The sequence below is a fragment of the Abrus precatorius genome, unplaced genomic scaffold, assembly GCF_003935025.1.
Source record: "Abrus precatorius isolate BTA unplaced genomic scaffold, Abrus_2018 Scaffold8, whole genome shotgun sequence".
Lineage (NCBI taxonomy): Eukaryota > Viridiplantae > Streptophyta > Magnoliopsida > Fabales > Fabaceae > Abrus > Abrus precatorius.
In genome coordinates, this window is record NW_020874428.1 from 9910015 (window position 1) to 9926909 (window position 16895).

Genomic DNA, 16895 nt, shown 5'->3' on the forward strand with positions numbered 1-16895 from the left:
GCACTACAAATGCACAACTCTTTATTCAGCAATTATACAGCTCACATAATTCATACAGCCAACAAGTGAAAATTCATATAATCTAAGCATATACAACAAAATTTGAAAGGAATAATACATATATAAATATATAGGTTTGACATGGGCAACGAAGAAGGTCAAGGGTGAGTAACACGAAAGGTGACAGAGAAGAAGATGAATCTTTATGTAAATATTAAAATATATTCAATGTCTTATTTGTAAATATTATTTTTAGATGATAAAAAAATTATAAAATTAAATAACGTTAGAGTGTTGAGCTGGCTCTTCATCAATCAGCTCAACATTTAACGGAAGAGAGTTAATGACATGGACTAAATCTTAACTTTTTAACTTCACAAGAATTAAATCTTAAAAAAAAAAAGAACATATTACATAATGTCCAATATTTATAGGACCAAAGATATAATTAAACTTTTATTTATTAACTCTTTATGATTTATTTGGAAAGATCATAATATTTTTTTTTTCATCCATATAACATTAATAATTCATTGCATAAAGTTCTAACTAATATCCACCATTTTTATTTATAATTTAAGTGCCTTTGTTTTTAATTCTTTTATTTTAGTTCTTTTCAATTAATTTTTTAAATTTTACCTTCAAATAAAATAATAACTTTGAGTGTAAAAGACCGTTTTTAAGGATGTAATAAAACAAATTTTGGAAGTACTACATAATTGATTATCATATCCTTAGAGTTTTTCAGTACTATTAGAGGTCTTTACATTTATCATGGATGTTATTTGTTACTTAGATTATCTCTCTATGATATTCAACTCATTTGTGTTAGTACTTATTATACACATAATTAGATTATTCATCTTATTCACATATTTAAAGGAATTAAATTTTATACTAATAATTTTATTAATATACATGCTTATCATAATATTTAAATCTTTTTAATCATCTTTTTCTTGAAATTAGTTTATTTTTATTTAATAATTTATTTATTTTTATTTATTAAGATTTTAATTTTTTATTTTTTATTCTTATAAAAAATTTCATGATTAGACATAAACTTAAGACTATAATTAATTAATTGTTCTCTTTCATTCATTAATTAAAATTATGATTATATTTAAATATAATAATATTTCCTCTTCAACTTTTTATAATCGAGTTTAAATATATAAAAATAACATATTTTTATTTAAAAATATTTACTCTACGTTTATATTTTGATGCAATATATATATATATATATAATAAAACTACTATTCTTTTGTGAATACACTTTTTTTTTTCTTTTTTCTTCCTTATTTAATTAAATAATGCAAAAAGAAAAGGGATACATCGTGAAAATGAGAAGCAAGTAAGCTCCAACTGCCTACAAACATCTACTCAGGATTGAAGTTACACAAAACAATAATACCATATATGAACTAAGGTGAAAGGGCATAAATTAGAGGCAAGAAAATAAACACACGAATGATTCAAAACCAACACAGAGAAGTGGATAAAAAAGGAGAGAGCACTCGAGAGAGGGGAGAAACCTGAAAACAGAGGGGGATACTAGAACAACACAAATTAGTTAAAAAAAAAGAAAAAAGAAAAAAGGAAAAGAGACCATGAGACAGATATTAGGGTACTAGCGAATAAAGAGGGGAGGAAGTATTTTTTTTTCTTGCTTTGGAGTAGTGAGAGAAGGGAGAAAAAGAGAAGATAGTCTAAGGAGAAAGAGTAGCATGTGGTGCTTTGTGAGAGAGGACTTTCTTAGAAAACATTTTTTTCAAATAGATTCTTCTAGGCCTTTATATTATAAACAGTGTCCCTCCTCTATTAACCTTCAGAGTTACAAGTCGTTCTTCAATAACTCTTGCTATTTACATCTCAGGTTTATCTTATAGTATTCATATATTTAATATATTAGCCAGCGCCTTTTTCATTTGGTTTTTCTTTCTTTTATATCTTTTGGTATGTGTTTTGCTTTGAACATGTGATAAGTGTCTTATCCAATTGGCTTTTCTTTCTTTTATATATTTTCTGTTACGCATCTTGCCGTGAACATGTAATATAGTACTGCATTGGTGTTTATATATATATATATATGTATATATGTTTAATATAACAAATATATAAATAAAATAATTTTATCAATTTATAATATTAATGTATAGCTTCTCTATCGTCAAGTATTATAAATTGATAAAGTCTACATTACTAAGACTTTAGACAATATTAATTTATCATATTTTTTTTATTAATAAATTTTTTTTAATAATCAATCAAGATGTATTCTCACTCTAATTACTATTTTATTAATCAATCAATTTAAATCAAAATATTTTTCATACAAGAATTTATGATGTTAACGTATAGCATGTCTACTTTTATGCATTATAAATCGTTAAAGTTAATGTGTACCTACGTTACCGTTAACTTCATGCAATATAAATTTTTTTTCTAAGATATAACTTAATATTTTAATAAATAAATCTTTTAGCAACATTTATATTTTAAGAGTTAAATAAATGCTTTTCAAAATTATAATAAATTTGCACAATTAATTTAAAGTAATCATTATTTAAACGAATGTTGTTTGTAGGGTACTAATATTTTTCTTATACGTAAAGAATTTTTAAATTTATTTTTAGTTTCAAAAATCAAAATTTTAAATTTTCTTAAAATTTTTTTAATAAACTTTGACGTGACTTTACTAATTTTTTTAAAATATTTTTGTCGTATCATTGCAATCGTATAATTGTGATATCTTTGATCCTTAAGAGAGCTGAAGATGACGGTACTGTTCATCCAACTACAATAATTCCGTAGGTCATGATACCCTTGCCTAAGAGTTCTATATAAAAAATAATTACAAATGATTTTTTAAAAGATTGGTTCTCTCCTTGCGCGTAATGTTTAAAATGCTAATAAATAGAAAAAAGAAAGGAGAGTAAAAATTATCAAAAGAAAGAAGCAAAGTAGGGATTGAAAACCGTAGGTTTAATCGTGAACGGTAAATGATGAGCAAGGTTCACGCCATACTAACGTTTACAAGACGCACACAAGAATTTTACTCTGCTACAGCTACTACTACACTCAACACACACACACACACACAAAAAGCCCCATACCAATGGACACGAAATAGCACTTACAAATTGCAAAGCAACACTTTAAACGGCTCTTCTCTAACAGCAACTCCTAATCCAAATCCTGTTATTTTCTTTCTCCACCAACTGTTCCTTTCCCCCCGCATCTCTCGCCGACATTGAAACGGTTCTCGGTGACCGTTTCCGGCGCCGTCGCCGATCTCTCTCTACCTCCACCGCCAGATTTACAACTCTTCTCATTTCCGATTTACACTCTGCTTTTGTTCCTTCTCTTTGTCCACCGCAACGCACTCTATTTCAGGTATTTGTTATTTTATTCCTTTTTTTTTTTTTTTTTTTTTTTTGTCTTGCTGATTTTGTCACGTAAATCGAATCGAATAGAAGTGGTTTTAGTGCATTAGATGATTCTATTATGTGTGGAAGTTTTGTTGAGTTTGATCTTGGACGTTGATCTCTTTCTTTTACTTGGCATTGCTTCGCCCTAGCTCCTCGATTCGTGCGTTTGTGCCTTCAAAATATTGTTAGTTTTTGGGATGAGCGTTGTTTGTTCGTCGTTATCTATACGGTCAGAACTTACGACGATTCAATTACTCTAAATTATTGTCCTAAGAACAACGCATTTGCTGATTTTGAAAGTTCGGAGAGAAAACCGAAAGGAATTGTGGTTTCGTGAAGAAAAATAGGCCATAGGTTTGTAGGCTTTAGGATGTCGTCACTTTTTCAGTTTTATTGCGCGTGGAATTTAAAGTGAAAAGACTTTGAATTGTAGAGTTTTGAAATACATGAATTATTGCAATCTGTTCATTGTTGTTCAGTTTCAGTTGGTTGAATGTTTCTGTTTGATTAACCGGTTGTCTTATGTTTTGATGTCAGGGATACAAAATGATAGGATCCTTTCTTACCTGGGCGCTTGTGTATGCTTCTTGCTGTTCTTACTCCTTAATTTTGAATCCTTCTGATATACATGGTTTGCATTGTAATATTTGGAGTTCAATAATTTTATTTGTCATTTTATGTATTGGCAGGATGGTTTTTGGCTATGCTTATCCAGCTTATGAATGCTATAAAGCAGTCGAAAAGAATAAGCCAGAAATTGAACAACTTCGCTTTTGGTGCCAGTATTGGTATAATACATTTGCATGTTCTTTTCAAGAGAAATTCAAAAACACTCTTAATTCAAACATGCACATTATAGATTGATCGTTTGTTCTTAACTTAAAATGATAATTTCTGGTGACAAATACTGATGCCAACACTTTTTCCCTGTGTTGCAGGATTTTGGTGGCTGTTTTGACAGTATGTGAGAGAATTGGTGATACTTTTATATCATGGTAGAGGATTCTATCTTGGATGTGTTCAGAGAAATGAGAATGCTATATCTGCTTCTCTTATTCAAAAAAATGTTTATTATGGTTTCTTATTATTGAATTGATTTCTTCATGAAGGGTCCCAATGTACAGTGAAGCTAAGTTGGCATTTTTCATATTTCTGTGGTACCCTAAAACAAAGGTAAAAAATCAATATCTGTCGTCGAATATTACCTTATTTGTTTCTCTTCAGTATGATGGTAAGATTTAATATTTCTTTGTTAGGGCACAACATATGTGTATGACTCCTTCTTTAGACCGTATGTTGCAAAACATGAGACAGAAATTGATCGTAACTTGTTGGAACTTAGAACAAGGGCAGGAGATATTGCAGTTGTGTATTGGCAAAGAGCTTTTAGTTACGGTCAGACTAGAATATATGACATTTTGCAATATGTTGCTGCACAATCAACTCCGTCACCCCGCCCTGCTCAGGTAGTTGATTACGATTATGCATCAGTTTTGTCTGCTATTATGCTTGTGTGTGACTTAACTATACTAGAATATCATTTATCAGCTTTCTTATATATGAAATTGGATAATGCCACTTACCCTTCTTTCTTCTGTTGCTTAATGCCAACATTTGTTTTTTAATTTATGCATAAATACAGTTAAGCGTGGCTGTCAGAACAATTACATATCTGTTAAAATGATTAATCTAGGAAGGAGGTATATTTTTGCTCAAGGAATGAAACTAATACCTGGAATTATTCTCATTTTTCTAACAGAAGAGGGAAAAAAATCATAGTAACTAGTTTTTCCCATGATACTGTTGAAGATACGTCCATTCCATCTTCCTTCTTTGTCTGTTAAAATTTATATAGTTGCTATTCATCGGTAACTTCATTTTGTAGATTAATATTTGATTGGTGACTAAAGTAGATATTGTGTTGTTCTTTGCTACATTAGAAAAATAATGTTGTCTCTTGAAATCACAGCAACGACCAGGTGTGAAGGTGCGTCAACCAGCAACTGTAAATCGCCAACAGACTGCAGCAACAGAACCACCAGTTGAGGAACCACCATCTCCCACCTCTAGCACAACTTCGAGTCAGCTCCAGAGGGAGGTAGCAGAGGAGCTGGATTCCCCACAAGTGCCTAAAACAGCCTCTCCTGTAGCAGGATTAAGTAACCAGAAGACTCCTATAGCAGGTTTAAGTACACAGAAATCTGCTGTAGCATGTTTGAGTACTCAGAAGTCCAATCTTGCATCTGTAGCAGGTTTGAGTACGCAGAAGTCTAACCTTGCATCTGAAACAACCAACCAATCTGCACCAACAGAGGCAGAGCCAAAACAGATTGAAGCAGCACCCTCTTCATCCTCTTCAGCAAATGACAATGGAAACCCTCCTAATCATACAAATGAGACACTAATGGAAGAAAGCATTCGGGTTACACGTGGCAGGCTAAGAAAAACCCGATCAACTGGAACTCGTTAGGGCATCAATATTGTCAATTTTTAGCCTGAAATAGGAATAGGTGGACAATGATGAGCATTGAATTGATGTAAAACTTTATGTAAATCTGTGTTCTTAAGTTTCCATTCCATTTGTTGCTTTATTTTATATATCTTTTTAAATTTTGTTTTGGCATGGAAGCTTTGTAGCCTGATGCCACTTTACATGGACAAAGATTTCGACTGGATGTTTCATCGGCTGCTTTGTATAGCTGGTCTTAACGTTGGAGTGTAACAGTGTTAACTAGTTTTGCAGGGAAGGCAGAACTTCAGTAACGAGGCAACTTCTTCCCATCCCATTTTTGCATGCGTTAGGTGAAGCAGGTTGTTGTGGCATTTTTAATTTAGATTCTACGAAGCACTGGCAGTACAAACAGTATATTTAAATAAAAATATTGGGAACTGTCAATTACACTCTAAGATATTAATTATAAAATTTTCTAAGAAAATAATGGATTTTCTTTCTCCATCTAAGAATACTTCAACTAGCTTTTAGTTGCTGGATAGGAAGTCGGAGTAAGAAGGAAGTCGAAGAGTGAATTTTCTATTTGGCTTCGATTTTCAAAGGGAACTATCTAAAGTATTCAGAATTTGACGTTAAAGAAAGGCAAGGACGTTAAATATATTATATAACTTTAGTTTGACTTGGGATTTTCGAAGAAATTGTACCGTTACAATTTTCAACGAAGATCTGGTTGGTTTTGAATTGACTTGATTTTATATACTAGTTTTATCCTTTTTATAAGAATTTGTTAGACATTTGTAGTGATCTTTGATATAAGATTTTTTTTTATCAAGTTTTAAGAATATTTATTATTATTTACATATTTATCCTTTATTAAACCCTTTTTTAATATAAAGTAAATTTATTTTCTTAAGAAAACATGCTAGACGAAATCAAGGAAGTAGTGTATTAGTCACATTTTTTTGACAAAAAAGTAGCTTCTAATTTTTTAACCAAGGCACTGGTTAGCATTTGTCATATAATAATAAAGTTTGACTTTATTTAAGGATAAACTTGAAATATTATAATTAATTTTCAAAAATTAAAATATTAACTACTTCTAACAACTTTTCTTAATGTGTGATTTAATATGTGAATTTGCAACATAATAATTTTTGTTGTGCCTTTTAATTTTGGTTATAAATGTTTTAGAAGTAATTATTTTGCACTTCAACTTTAATCATGATTTGATGCTAAAATTTGTTTAGACACACCACTTTTTATTTTTTATTTTTTTAAGAATTTGTTAGTTTGAGGATCTCATAGCCGTTTTTAAGTTCGAACAGTTGTGTTTAGTTTGTATTATGTAAATTATGATTTACCTTACAGATTATAATTCAAATTTTATGTCATATTTTATATTTTAACATTATTCATATTTTCTTTACATGTTAAATGGGAGTACAATCACAAAATATTTTTGCATATTTGGAATGAAAGATGTGTGCGAGTTTTCAATATCCTCCATCTGTTATGACAATTGAAAACAACCTGCAAATCCTGGTCAGTGAAAGAAAATAAAATTGAAAGTCCTGCAAGATTTGTCTGATTTCTTAAACAGATAGTAGCATCATATCTGACGTTTTCTCACGCAAATGGATATTAGAACAAACTAACAGCATCAAATAAGGCACAATAGAACGCAAAAGGAATTGGTGATGCGGAAAAATGAAAATACTATTGTATAAATACTACGCGGCATCAACGTTAAGAATGTGATTACCTTTGAGTTCTCGCAAACACATGATGTCACAACCGAAGTTGTTGGTCTATGCCTAAATAAAGATAAATATTTTTGAAGTTGACACTTGTAACTTAGACAGAATAAACTTAGAATTAATATATTTTCTATTACAACTCTAAAAAATATTTATAACCTACTCTTTCATGTTACTAGCCCTCTACTTGTCTCTTGAATCTATGTATATAATGCGGAGCCAATTTAGTTGTTAATTGTAGGACAATCTTTCTTATTTAAAATTTTTGTTTTTAATTAATGCGGCTAATACATTATTTGTTGATTTGCAAAGAAATTAAGAAGTTTTATGTTGATACAAAACTTAATGTTCCTTCTCCTTAAGAATTCATTAAGAGTGAACATGAATACAATAATACTTATAAGTAAAAGAATAATATTTTAGATTATTTTTATTTTCTATTGATTCTAACCTTAACATTTTGTCGCAATCGAGATTATGACAGGAAAAAAATGTTCAAAAAATAAGAAAAATACTTTTATCCCTTGAGAATTACCTTTCTAACAGAGAAATAAGATAAAAATAATCACACAAAAATATAACATGAAAACTCAAAAACAGGAAAAAAAATCACGATCGTTGTCTAATTACAACTAGAGAATAATACTATGTGAAAATTTTATAATGCATAGACTATTCTCCCTTATCCCAATTACACCCACACTCTTCAAAGCAAGTAATTAAACTAAACCTCATAACACTTTAATACAAGAGTATAAGAAAAGTCAAATACAAGCTTAAAGTGTTTCAGACTGGGGTGCCTTGATACCATGGACTTAGGTCCATTATATAGCCTTTTTCACTCGCTCGCTTGTTCATCCCAGGCGATGTGAGACTTCTTCCAACATACTTTGAACAATGTGGGATTTTCAAGATGTACTATTTTTATCAATCCCAACAATCTCTACCATGATTAAAATAGACACATCTTCTATTTTCATTGCTTACACCAACAATCATTGTCTATACTGACAATCATACTCCACTATAAAGAGTATACTTACTTGAAATTAAACCACTCTAAAAATTTTCTTTCACCGCACACCTTGCATCAATGCCAACCAATGCCTGTGTACACTTACCACACACCTTGCATCAATGCCAACTAATGCATGTGTACACTTGCTGCACACCTTGTATCAATGTTAACCAATGCCCATGTACAATTATCACACACCTTGCATAAATGCTAACCAATGCCCGTGTACAATTACCACACACCTTGCATCAGTGTTAGTCAACACTCATGTGTAATCATTGATCCTTCTATCAAATTTCTCTATGTCACATTTAACAGCACTTGCAAATGATATTGTAGCTTCAGCAACCAAAGATGATTCTCCAACAACAAGGATCAGACTAAGCTGCAACCTCAGAGCATACTCCTTGAGAATTACCTTTCTAACAACCTCAGAGCATACTCCTTGAGAATTACCCTTCTAACAGAGAATTAAGATAAAAATAATCACACAAGAATATAATGTGGAAACTCCAAAAACAAGAGAAAAAACCACGGTTGTTGTTTAATGACAACCAGAGAATAACACTATGTGAAAATTTTACAACGCATAAACTATTCTTCCTTACCCTAATTACACCCACACTCTCCTCAACAAGTAATTTTACACCCACACTCTCCACAGCAAGTAATTAAACTAAATCTCATAACACTCTAATACAAGAGTATAAGAAAAGTAAAATACAAACTTAAAGTGTTTCTGACTAAGGTGCCTTGATACCATAGACTCAGGTCCATTATATAGCCTTTTTCACCCATTCCCTTGTTCATCCTAGGCGATATGGGACTTCTTCCAACATACCTTGAACAATGTAAAATTTTCAAGATGTACTATTTTCATCAATCCCAACAAAAAATTACAAGAATGATGAAATAAAAAATGGAAAGCAGGAAAAATAGAGATTGAAGAGTCACCACCAAAATTTTTAAAGAACCATGAACAACTTTGAAAAAAGAATGTTCTGATAGATCTAAGTTCAAGAATTTAATTATGCCAAAAAATAATATTAGCACCTCATGGCGTCTATAAAACAGTTATCTTAAATTGTGCAAAAATTAAAATTTTATTTTATTCCTAAATTTGATATTCTATTTATTTGTCTTTTTTTTTAAAATAATGGAGAGAAAATAAGTTTTAAAATAATAGGACTAGACGGATTTTGATCATGCTCTCATGTATTTTTCAGTGCTCTAAGAACTTGTACAATGCACGAATGATAGAGTAGTCTATGCATCATTATTATAACATTGTTGGAAGAATAAGAAATTATAATAGATTAACCAACAAAATTTATAAATATCATAAGCGAAGTTTATGAACAAAAGCTTACTTTATTTTAAAAAAATCACTTAGTTGAATTTATAATATGCAAATGATAGAGGAGTCTATATATCATTATTGTAAATTATTATATTTTATTTTAGAAAAAATAAGAAAAATCACTTAATTGAATTTATATATAAATAATAGAGTAGTCTATACATCATTATCATAAATTGCAATATGTATATTCTTTAATTTTATTTTAACATATGAACATTATGTATTTTAAAATATTTGATAAATTTAGAAAATAAAATAACTTGTTTAAGAAAGCATTAAAAAGAAGAAAACAAGTTTAATGTATAAAAATGAATTTGAAATTATTGAATTAAATTTAGAAAACCATTTTCATTTACATGACAAACACAAATGGTAGTTTTAAAAGAATTAATTGGCTCCTTACAATATATAATCATAAACATAATATAAAAGATATTAATGAAGTCTCAAAAATGTCATAATTTTCTAAATTCTATTTCTGTCAAGTATCTATTTTATTGTTGGACTTAATTAAATAGCCTCATTTTTTAAATAAAGAATACATCTTAAATATGCACTTATAAAATTCAACTATTGTGCTCTGAATGGTTGCAATACCACTGAAACTGGACGAATATATTTGCAGCAAACAAATCAATTAATCAAAATAGCCATGGTGGATAAGGGAGTAGATATCAGTATTTTCAATCTTATATTTCAGCGTATAGTAATAAACAAACTTCATGTCTATAATGGCTTACTTGTTCGTGTTAAATAGAGATAAAGCAATAAAAAAATATTGTATATTCATACACAAATAGGTATTTCATATGGTCATAAACAAGGACGGGTGGCAAGCACTTGCAATGACAATTGAAGTATATAGTGCAGCGTATATTAGATTGGTGAAAACTATAATGATCTAAAAGAGGACAATTTATAATAAAACTTGTTACTAGAAAAATGTAAATATTTATCCTGATACATTAGGTTAATAGATAGAATGCAACGTACTATAACAAAGTTGAATATTCTTCTACGCAAACTAACTTTTACTGCAATTATAAGAAAAACAAAATCAAAGAAAAATAACAAAGAACAAAGCTCAGGAAAATTCTAAAATGAATTGATTGAACAAAGAACATTACAACAGTGAGTAACACTCACTTATATAGAACTAAACTCTACAAAGAGATTCACTAATAGAAATAAACAACTAGCAACAGAACTAGTTGTAACTGACTCTAACTAACCATCATAGCTAGATAACTAACACCTACATCACTAAAACAGCTTGTATAACATAATTAGATATAGAGCACACATAATAAACTTATATAGAATAAAAGAGTAGTTTTTATTCTTACTATCCCTAATACTCCCCCTACAAGTTCAAGGTGGCTGAGGATAGACCTTAAAGCAATGAATCTCTTCGGAGACAAAGGCTTTGTTAAAGCATCTGCATACTGTGCCTATGTCGGTATATGAGAAACAAATAATCTTTTGCTAAGCACCTTTTCTCTAACAAAGAAAATGTCAAGTTCCATGTGTTTGGAACATGCGTAAAGGTCTGGATTATGAGCCAATGCTAATGTGCTTTGATTGTCACATAGAATAACATGAATAGAATGAGGAATCTTTAACTCTTGAAGAAGAGATTCAATCTATACAACTTATGTAGTAGCTTGAGCAAGACTCCTATACTTAGCTTCAGTATGTGATCTAGCAACAAATACTTGCTTTTTAGACCACCAGGACACTATATTAAGTCTTAAATATATGCTTGCTGTATATATAGAACGTCTATTATCAGGATCAGTAGCCCAGTCTGCATCACAAAAGGCTATAAGATCTAGTGAAGTCTTAGCTGGATGAAGCAACCAACCCATAAGAAACTGTGCCTTTAAGATATCTGAGGATGTGTTTTACTGCCTTCCAATGTTCCTCCATTGGAGAAGTTATAAATTGAAAAACTTTTTAAACAGCAAAGCTTAATTCAAACTTGGTAATAGTAGTATATTGTAGAGCACCTATTATTGACATATACATAGTAGGATTCTCAAAAGGAGCAAGCCCACTTTTAGTCAACTTTGAACCACCCACCATAGGAGTAGGTATAGGATTTGCTTCTTCCATTTTAACTCTAACAAGAAGATTCTTGATATACTTTCTTTGAGAAAGAAAATAGACTTGTGAGGATGATACTTGACTTCTATGCCTAAAAAATATTCAAGATTTCCTAGATTTTTTTTAAGGAGAAAGTAGTATCAAGTCTGAAAGGATGATATCATCCACATATACCAAGGCATAAATTGTGACACCTTTGAATGAGTATACAAATAAAGAAGGATCACACTTACTGCCCTTGAACCCTAACTTACAAAGAGTGACAGTAAGCTTCTTAAACCAAGCTCTAAGAGCTTGTTTGAGTCCATAAAGTGCTTTATGAAGCCTGCAAACCAATGCCCTATTACTATCTTCAAAACCACGAGGCTGCTTCATGTAGACCTTCTCCAAAATTCCATTTAAGAAGACATTATTAACATCTTGTTGTTTCAATTCCTATCCAAAGGTTAAGGCTAAAGTTAGAATAATTCTGATGGTGACAGGTTTGACCACTGGAGAAAAGGTTTCTGAGTAATCACATCTAGGCCTTTAATGAAAACCTATAGCCATAAGCCTTGCTTTTAACCTGTTGATAGAACAATCTGCATTTTCTTTTATCATAAACACCCATTTGCAGCCAATAACTTTCCTACCTAGTGGAAGAGGAACTAAGCTCCAAGTCTTGTTCTTATGAAGTGCATCAACCTCTGCCTTCATTGCATCATGCCATTGAATCTGAGCTAAAGTATCTTTGAGAGTTTTAGGTTCAAGATGTGTGAGTAGAAGAGTAGAATTCTTCCTTGGCTTGACAATGCCACTCTTAGAACGAGTTTGCATAGGATGTACATTTAGTGGTCTAGTATTTTGTGCAAAAGGAATAATTGGAATAGCAATGTCAAGCACTTGCTGTTGAGAGGATGAATTGCTATTTTGACTTTGAGAAATAGACATAGGAATAATCTCATTAGTTACTTGTTGTTGAGAAGTAGGAATACTATTGAGACTACTATGATTCTCAGAACTGGTAGGAATGGCACATGATGATGACAACTGTGACAATAAGCTATTTAGAGGAATTAAACTCGAGTTAAGAGAAACTGTGGCATTATGACCTGGCTGACAAGGTGCTGAAGGCACAGGAATAACAAGAGTAAATGGAGTAGGAAAAGATGCTGATTGACATGGAGAAAAGGATGATTGAGTGGAGGAAAAACATTTAGAAGAAGAGAACTCAAACAACTCCTTGTAGGGAAAACTGAATTCATTAAACATTACATCCTTCAAAATGTAGATCTTTCCTTCTTTGCTCAAATACTTATAACCCTTATGATTCTGTGAATAATCGCGAGTGTCGCGCTCGGACAAATTATTAAAAACTAAATTGCATAAAAATTATGTAGTATGAGGTGCAATCCGAGTCGTCTCCCAATGATAATAAAGTTATACGATTATAAATTTCGATGGGGTTTGATTTATAAAATAATGCTGATTAGAATAAAAAGTTAACAAGAATTTAAAAACTCTAATCCAAGAATTTAGAAGAACTACGACCACTCTATCACCGGATTCCAAGAAGATGCATCAACCAACAAATTAGTGATTAACATTAAATTCGAATGAAACCTCAATTCAAATTAAGCATTCACACGAGAACATTCATGCATTCGATTAACACACAATTTGCTCAAAGTTCAGAAACCTCTAGAACCTAATCGATTTGTGTTAATTTAATTCACCAATGCCATTAATCTTAGATCTCAAACCTGAAAATCTAATTCACACTCCTTCAAGAATTAATTACATACATCAACCGAATAATATATAATCAAACAAATGCACAATTTTCAATCCAAACGAAAAACTTCAATTCAAAATCATAATTAGCAAAAGGAGAAAGAAGGAAGAGATGAAACCGAATTTGTTGTTGAATAAATTGTGAAACCAATCCTCAAGAGTGTCTCAATCCTTTTTCAATTCTTGGACTAGATGAAAATCTAAGCCTCCATGGATGGAAGGAAACAAGTCATAAAAGGGGAGAAAAAAAACGAGAGAGAGAAGAGAAGAGAGAAGAAGACGAGCCAAAAAAATTAAAATTCAAAATTCAAAATTTAAAAATTTCGTTTGTCACTTTGTTGCATTTTTTCGGCTATGAAAACGGTCTCCTTTTGGTTTGTGGCCTGAAAGAAAATTGTAGCCTTGGATGTTAGCTTCAAAACACCACTAGAATGGGCTTAATCGGATATCTGTGGACTGAGATATGGCCCAAATACTGCACCTTGCTCAGAATCCGCGACTGCAGCGTTTTGACTTTTTTCAGGCCCAGTTCCAGCTTCTTATCATGAGAATTAGTTTTTGAGCTCTTCATAAGAATTGTGCGCCTTTCTCTAAGCTTTCCTACAAATCAAGAATCACAATGAAATGAGTTCTACAACTTGAGATATGTTCCAGAAACCAAATCAGTATTAGAATTTACCAAATACTGGAAAAATTAAATAAAGCCCAAATAAAATTCAAACCAATTAGGTACAAAAGAGGATTAATGAGCTAGGAATGAAAGGAAATAAGGTTATAAAAATCCAATTGATCAAATTCGCCCACACTTAGCTCTTGCATGTCCTCATGTAAGACACAATCAAGCAAATAAAAACATGTAACCTAAAAAATCATAGAATAATCAAAACAAATAAACAAATTCTCCAATGAATCCTTAGAAGTGCTGAACTAGGGACACAAGATCAAATAAAGCATCAAGAGTTCTACAACAATCAAACATTCAACTCCCAACCTCTCGAAAATGCAAGCCAAGCAATATCATTCAAAGTGTATAGATCAAGCATGAAAGATCTCACAAGATGGTGTATACAACTCAACTCTCAAGTGTATGGTTCAAAGTGTTTCACTCAAGTCACCTCAAAAGACAATACATTACCATAAGCTTGTTAATCTTCTACTTCTCCACTACTTACAATCATATGCAAACACAAATCAAGAGGGCTTTATTCAATGGTTGTAATGGGGCTAATGTAAAATGACAAGATACAACTGAAGAAAATAGGAATAACATTAGTCCTTAGACAAATCAAGCCATAACACACATTTATTCTCTTTGGACTTCCTTTTCCCTGTATCAAAATTTTCCCATTTTCTTTGTAATAATAATTTATTTTTTTTATTTTTGTAATTTTTTTAATTTCTTTTTCTTCTTGCATTCTTTCCAAACCCCCACACTTGAAATGCAATAACATTAATGAAACCAATGCCCTCCCTATTCCCTAAGGTTAGGTATAACATAGTTTTCCACTTAAAGCCTATAATGTGCTAGAAGCCAAAGAATGGTCCATAAGGCTCAAAGGGGCTAAACAAAGGGCAAAATGCAAGGTAAGCTATATGGCCAAGTGGGTAAAAATTTGAAAGAAATACCTCTATCATGTTCATAATTGCATATAAAAATTGTAGACTCAAAGAAGAATCAAAACAAGTTCTACAATGACAAAATCTAAGAGGGAAAGCGCACAAGAAAGAAAAGAATGGCATGAACTTCAACCATCCAAAAATAAGGCTCAAAAGCTCACAAAGGTAAAGTCTAACATACTCAATCATACAAATCAAAATCAATCACCCAATTCACATAAATCAAGAGGACGAAGCAAAAATGAAATCATGTAGGAACTTTATCCTCCTTAATGACTAATCCTTAACAACTTCCAATTCAACAAAGGAAAACAAAACAAAACAAAAACAATGCTAAATAATAAAGTTACTCTCCCCCCACACTTTAACTTTACATTGTCCTCAATGTAATATATAATGGAGATGTAAGTAAAATGTAATAGGGAAAGGGAAAGTGGAACTCCCTAATCAAGCATAAGTGGCCGCTAGCAAGTGGACCTCCCCAATGGTCTCCAAGGGTATGTCCTTATGAAATAGCTTCAAGCGGTGTTTCAAGCGGTGTCCATTCACTGTGAATACTTTATCCATTCCAGGCTCCAAAATCTACACAGCACCATAGGAAAAAATCTTAGTCACGATATAAGGACTAAGCCACTTAGAACGTAGCTTACTAGAAAAGAACTTGAGGCGAGAAACTCAAATGCAAGACCATTATTGAATGCAGAAAATAAATTGAAAACTTCTAAAAGAAAAAAATAATAATTGAGTTGTATCTCTAGATATTCCTCCTTTTTCTCATAAATTTGCAGCACTTCATTTAATTGGGAACATTGAAGAAATAGCTATGGAGGGATTTCCAGCTGCTTCATGAACTTAATAAGCTTATCTTCATGTTCTTCATTTCCTTGATGTGCATAACATCGTGTCTTGTTGCTGTACCTAGGCTGCTCCCTTGAATATATAATGATATAATATTTATATTTCAACTGTTCAGGAAATGGCTTTAACTCAGATGCAGGGGGCAACTTTAGAAAAGAAGGCAATGTAAAAATTGGAGCTGAATCTGCCGTGGATGCATCATGATTTACTTTTTCAGAATCTGCAATAGCTGAATCAAAATCACCATAAACATATGTATCAATCTCAACACAGATGCTACATTTTGCAGAATCATTACATGCATCACAAGTAAAAGAATTAGGATAATTGGCTAGGTTAGGATAATTAATACAATCTAAAAATTCAGAAAACTCAGCCAAATTATCATCAACTAAATCATTCAACAAATTATCATGAAAAATCGAATGAAATGGAAGACGAACAGGTTGCTCAAAATTTTCTTCTGCCTCAGTAGAAGTGGTATGAGCAGTAGGAGCAAATTCTACACTTGCTGGGC

The 16895-nt window shown here is 31.4% G+C and overlaps 1 protein-coding gene across 1 annotated transcript; it reads left to right on the plus strand.

Moving 5' to 3' along the window:
• The first annotated feature begins 3046 nt into the window (after positions 1–3046).
• On the plus strand, positions 3047–6235 carry LOC113847145 (HVA22-like protein i). The gene is made up of 7 exons (XM_027476046.1): positions 3047–3399; positions 3972–4012; positions 4124–4222; positions 4373–4429; positions 4544–4607; positions 4691–4900; positions 5404–6235. Exons 2-7 carry the CDS (start codon positions 3981–3983, stop codon positions 5902–5904), a joined length of 963 nt encoding a protein of 320 aa, XP_027331847.1. The 5' UTR covers positions 3047–3399; positions 3972–3980; the 3' UTR covers positions 5905–6235.
• The last annotated feature ends 10660 nt before the right edge of the window (positions 6236–16895 follow it).

Coding starts and splice junctions, on each gene's coding strand:
- LOC113847145 (XM_027476046.1), top strand. CDS start 3,981: ATGATAGGATCCTTTCTTACCTGGGCGCTTGT. Junction 4,013..4,123: donor TTTCTTACCTGGGCGCTTGT/GTATGCTTCTTG, acceptor ATGTATTGGCAG/GATGGTTTTTGGCTATGCTT. Junction 4,223..4,372: donor CGCTTTTGGTGCCAGTATTG/GTATAATACATT, acceptor CCTGTGTTGCAG/GATTTTGGTGGCTGTTTTGA.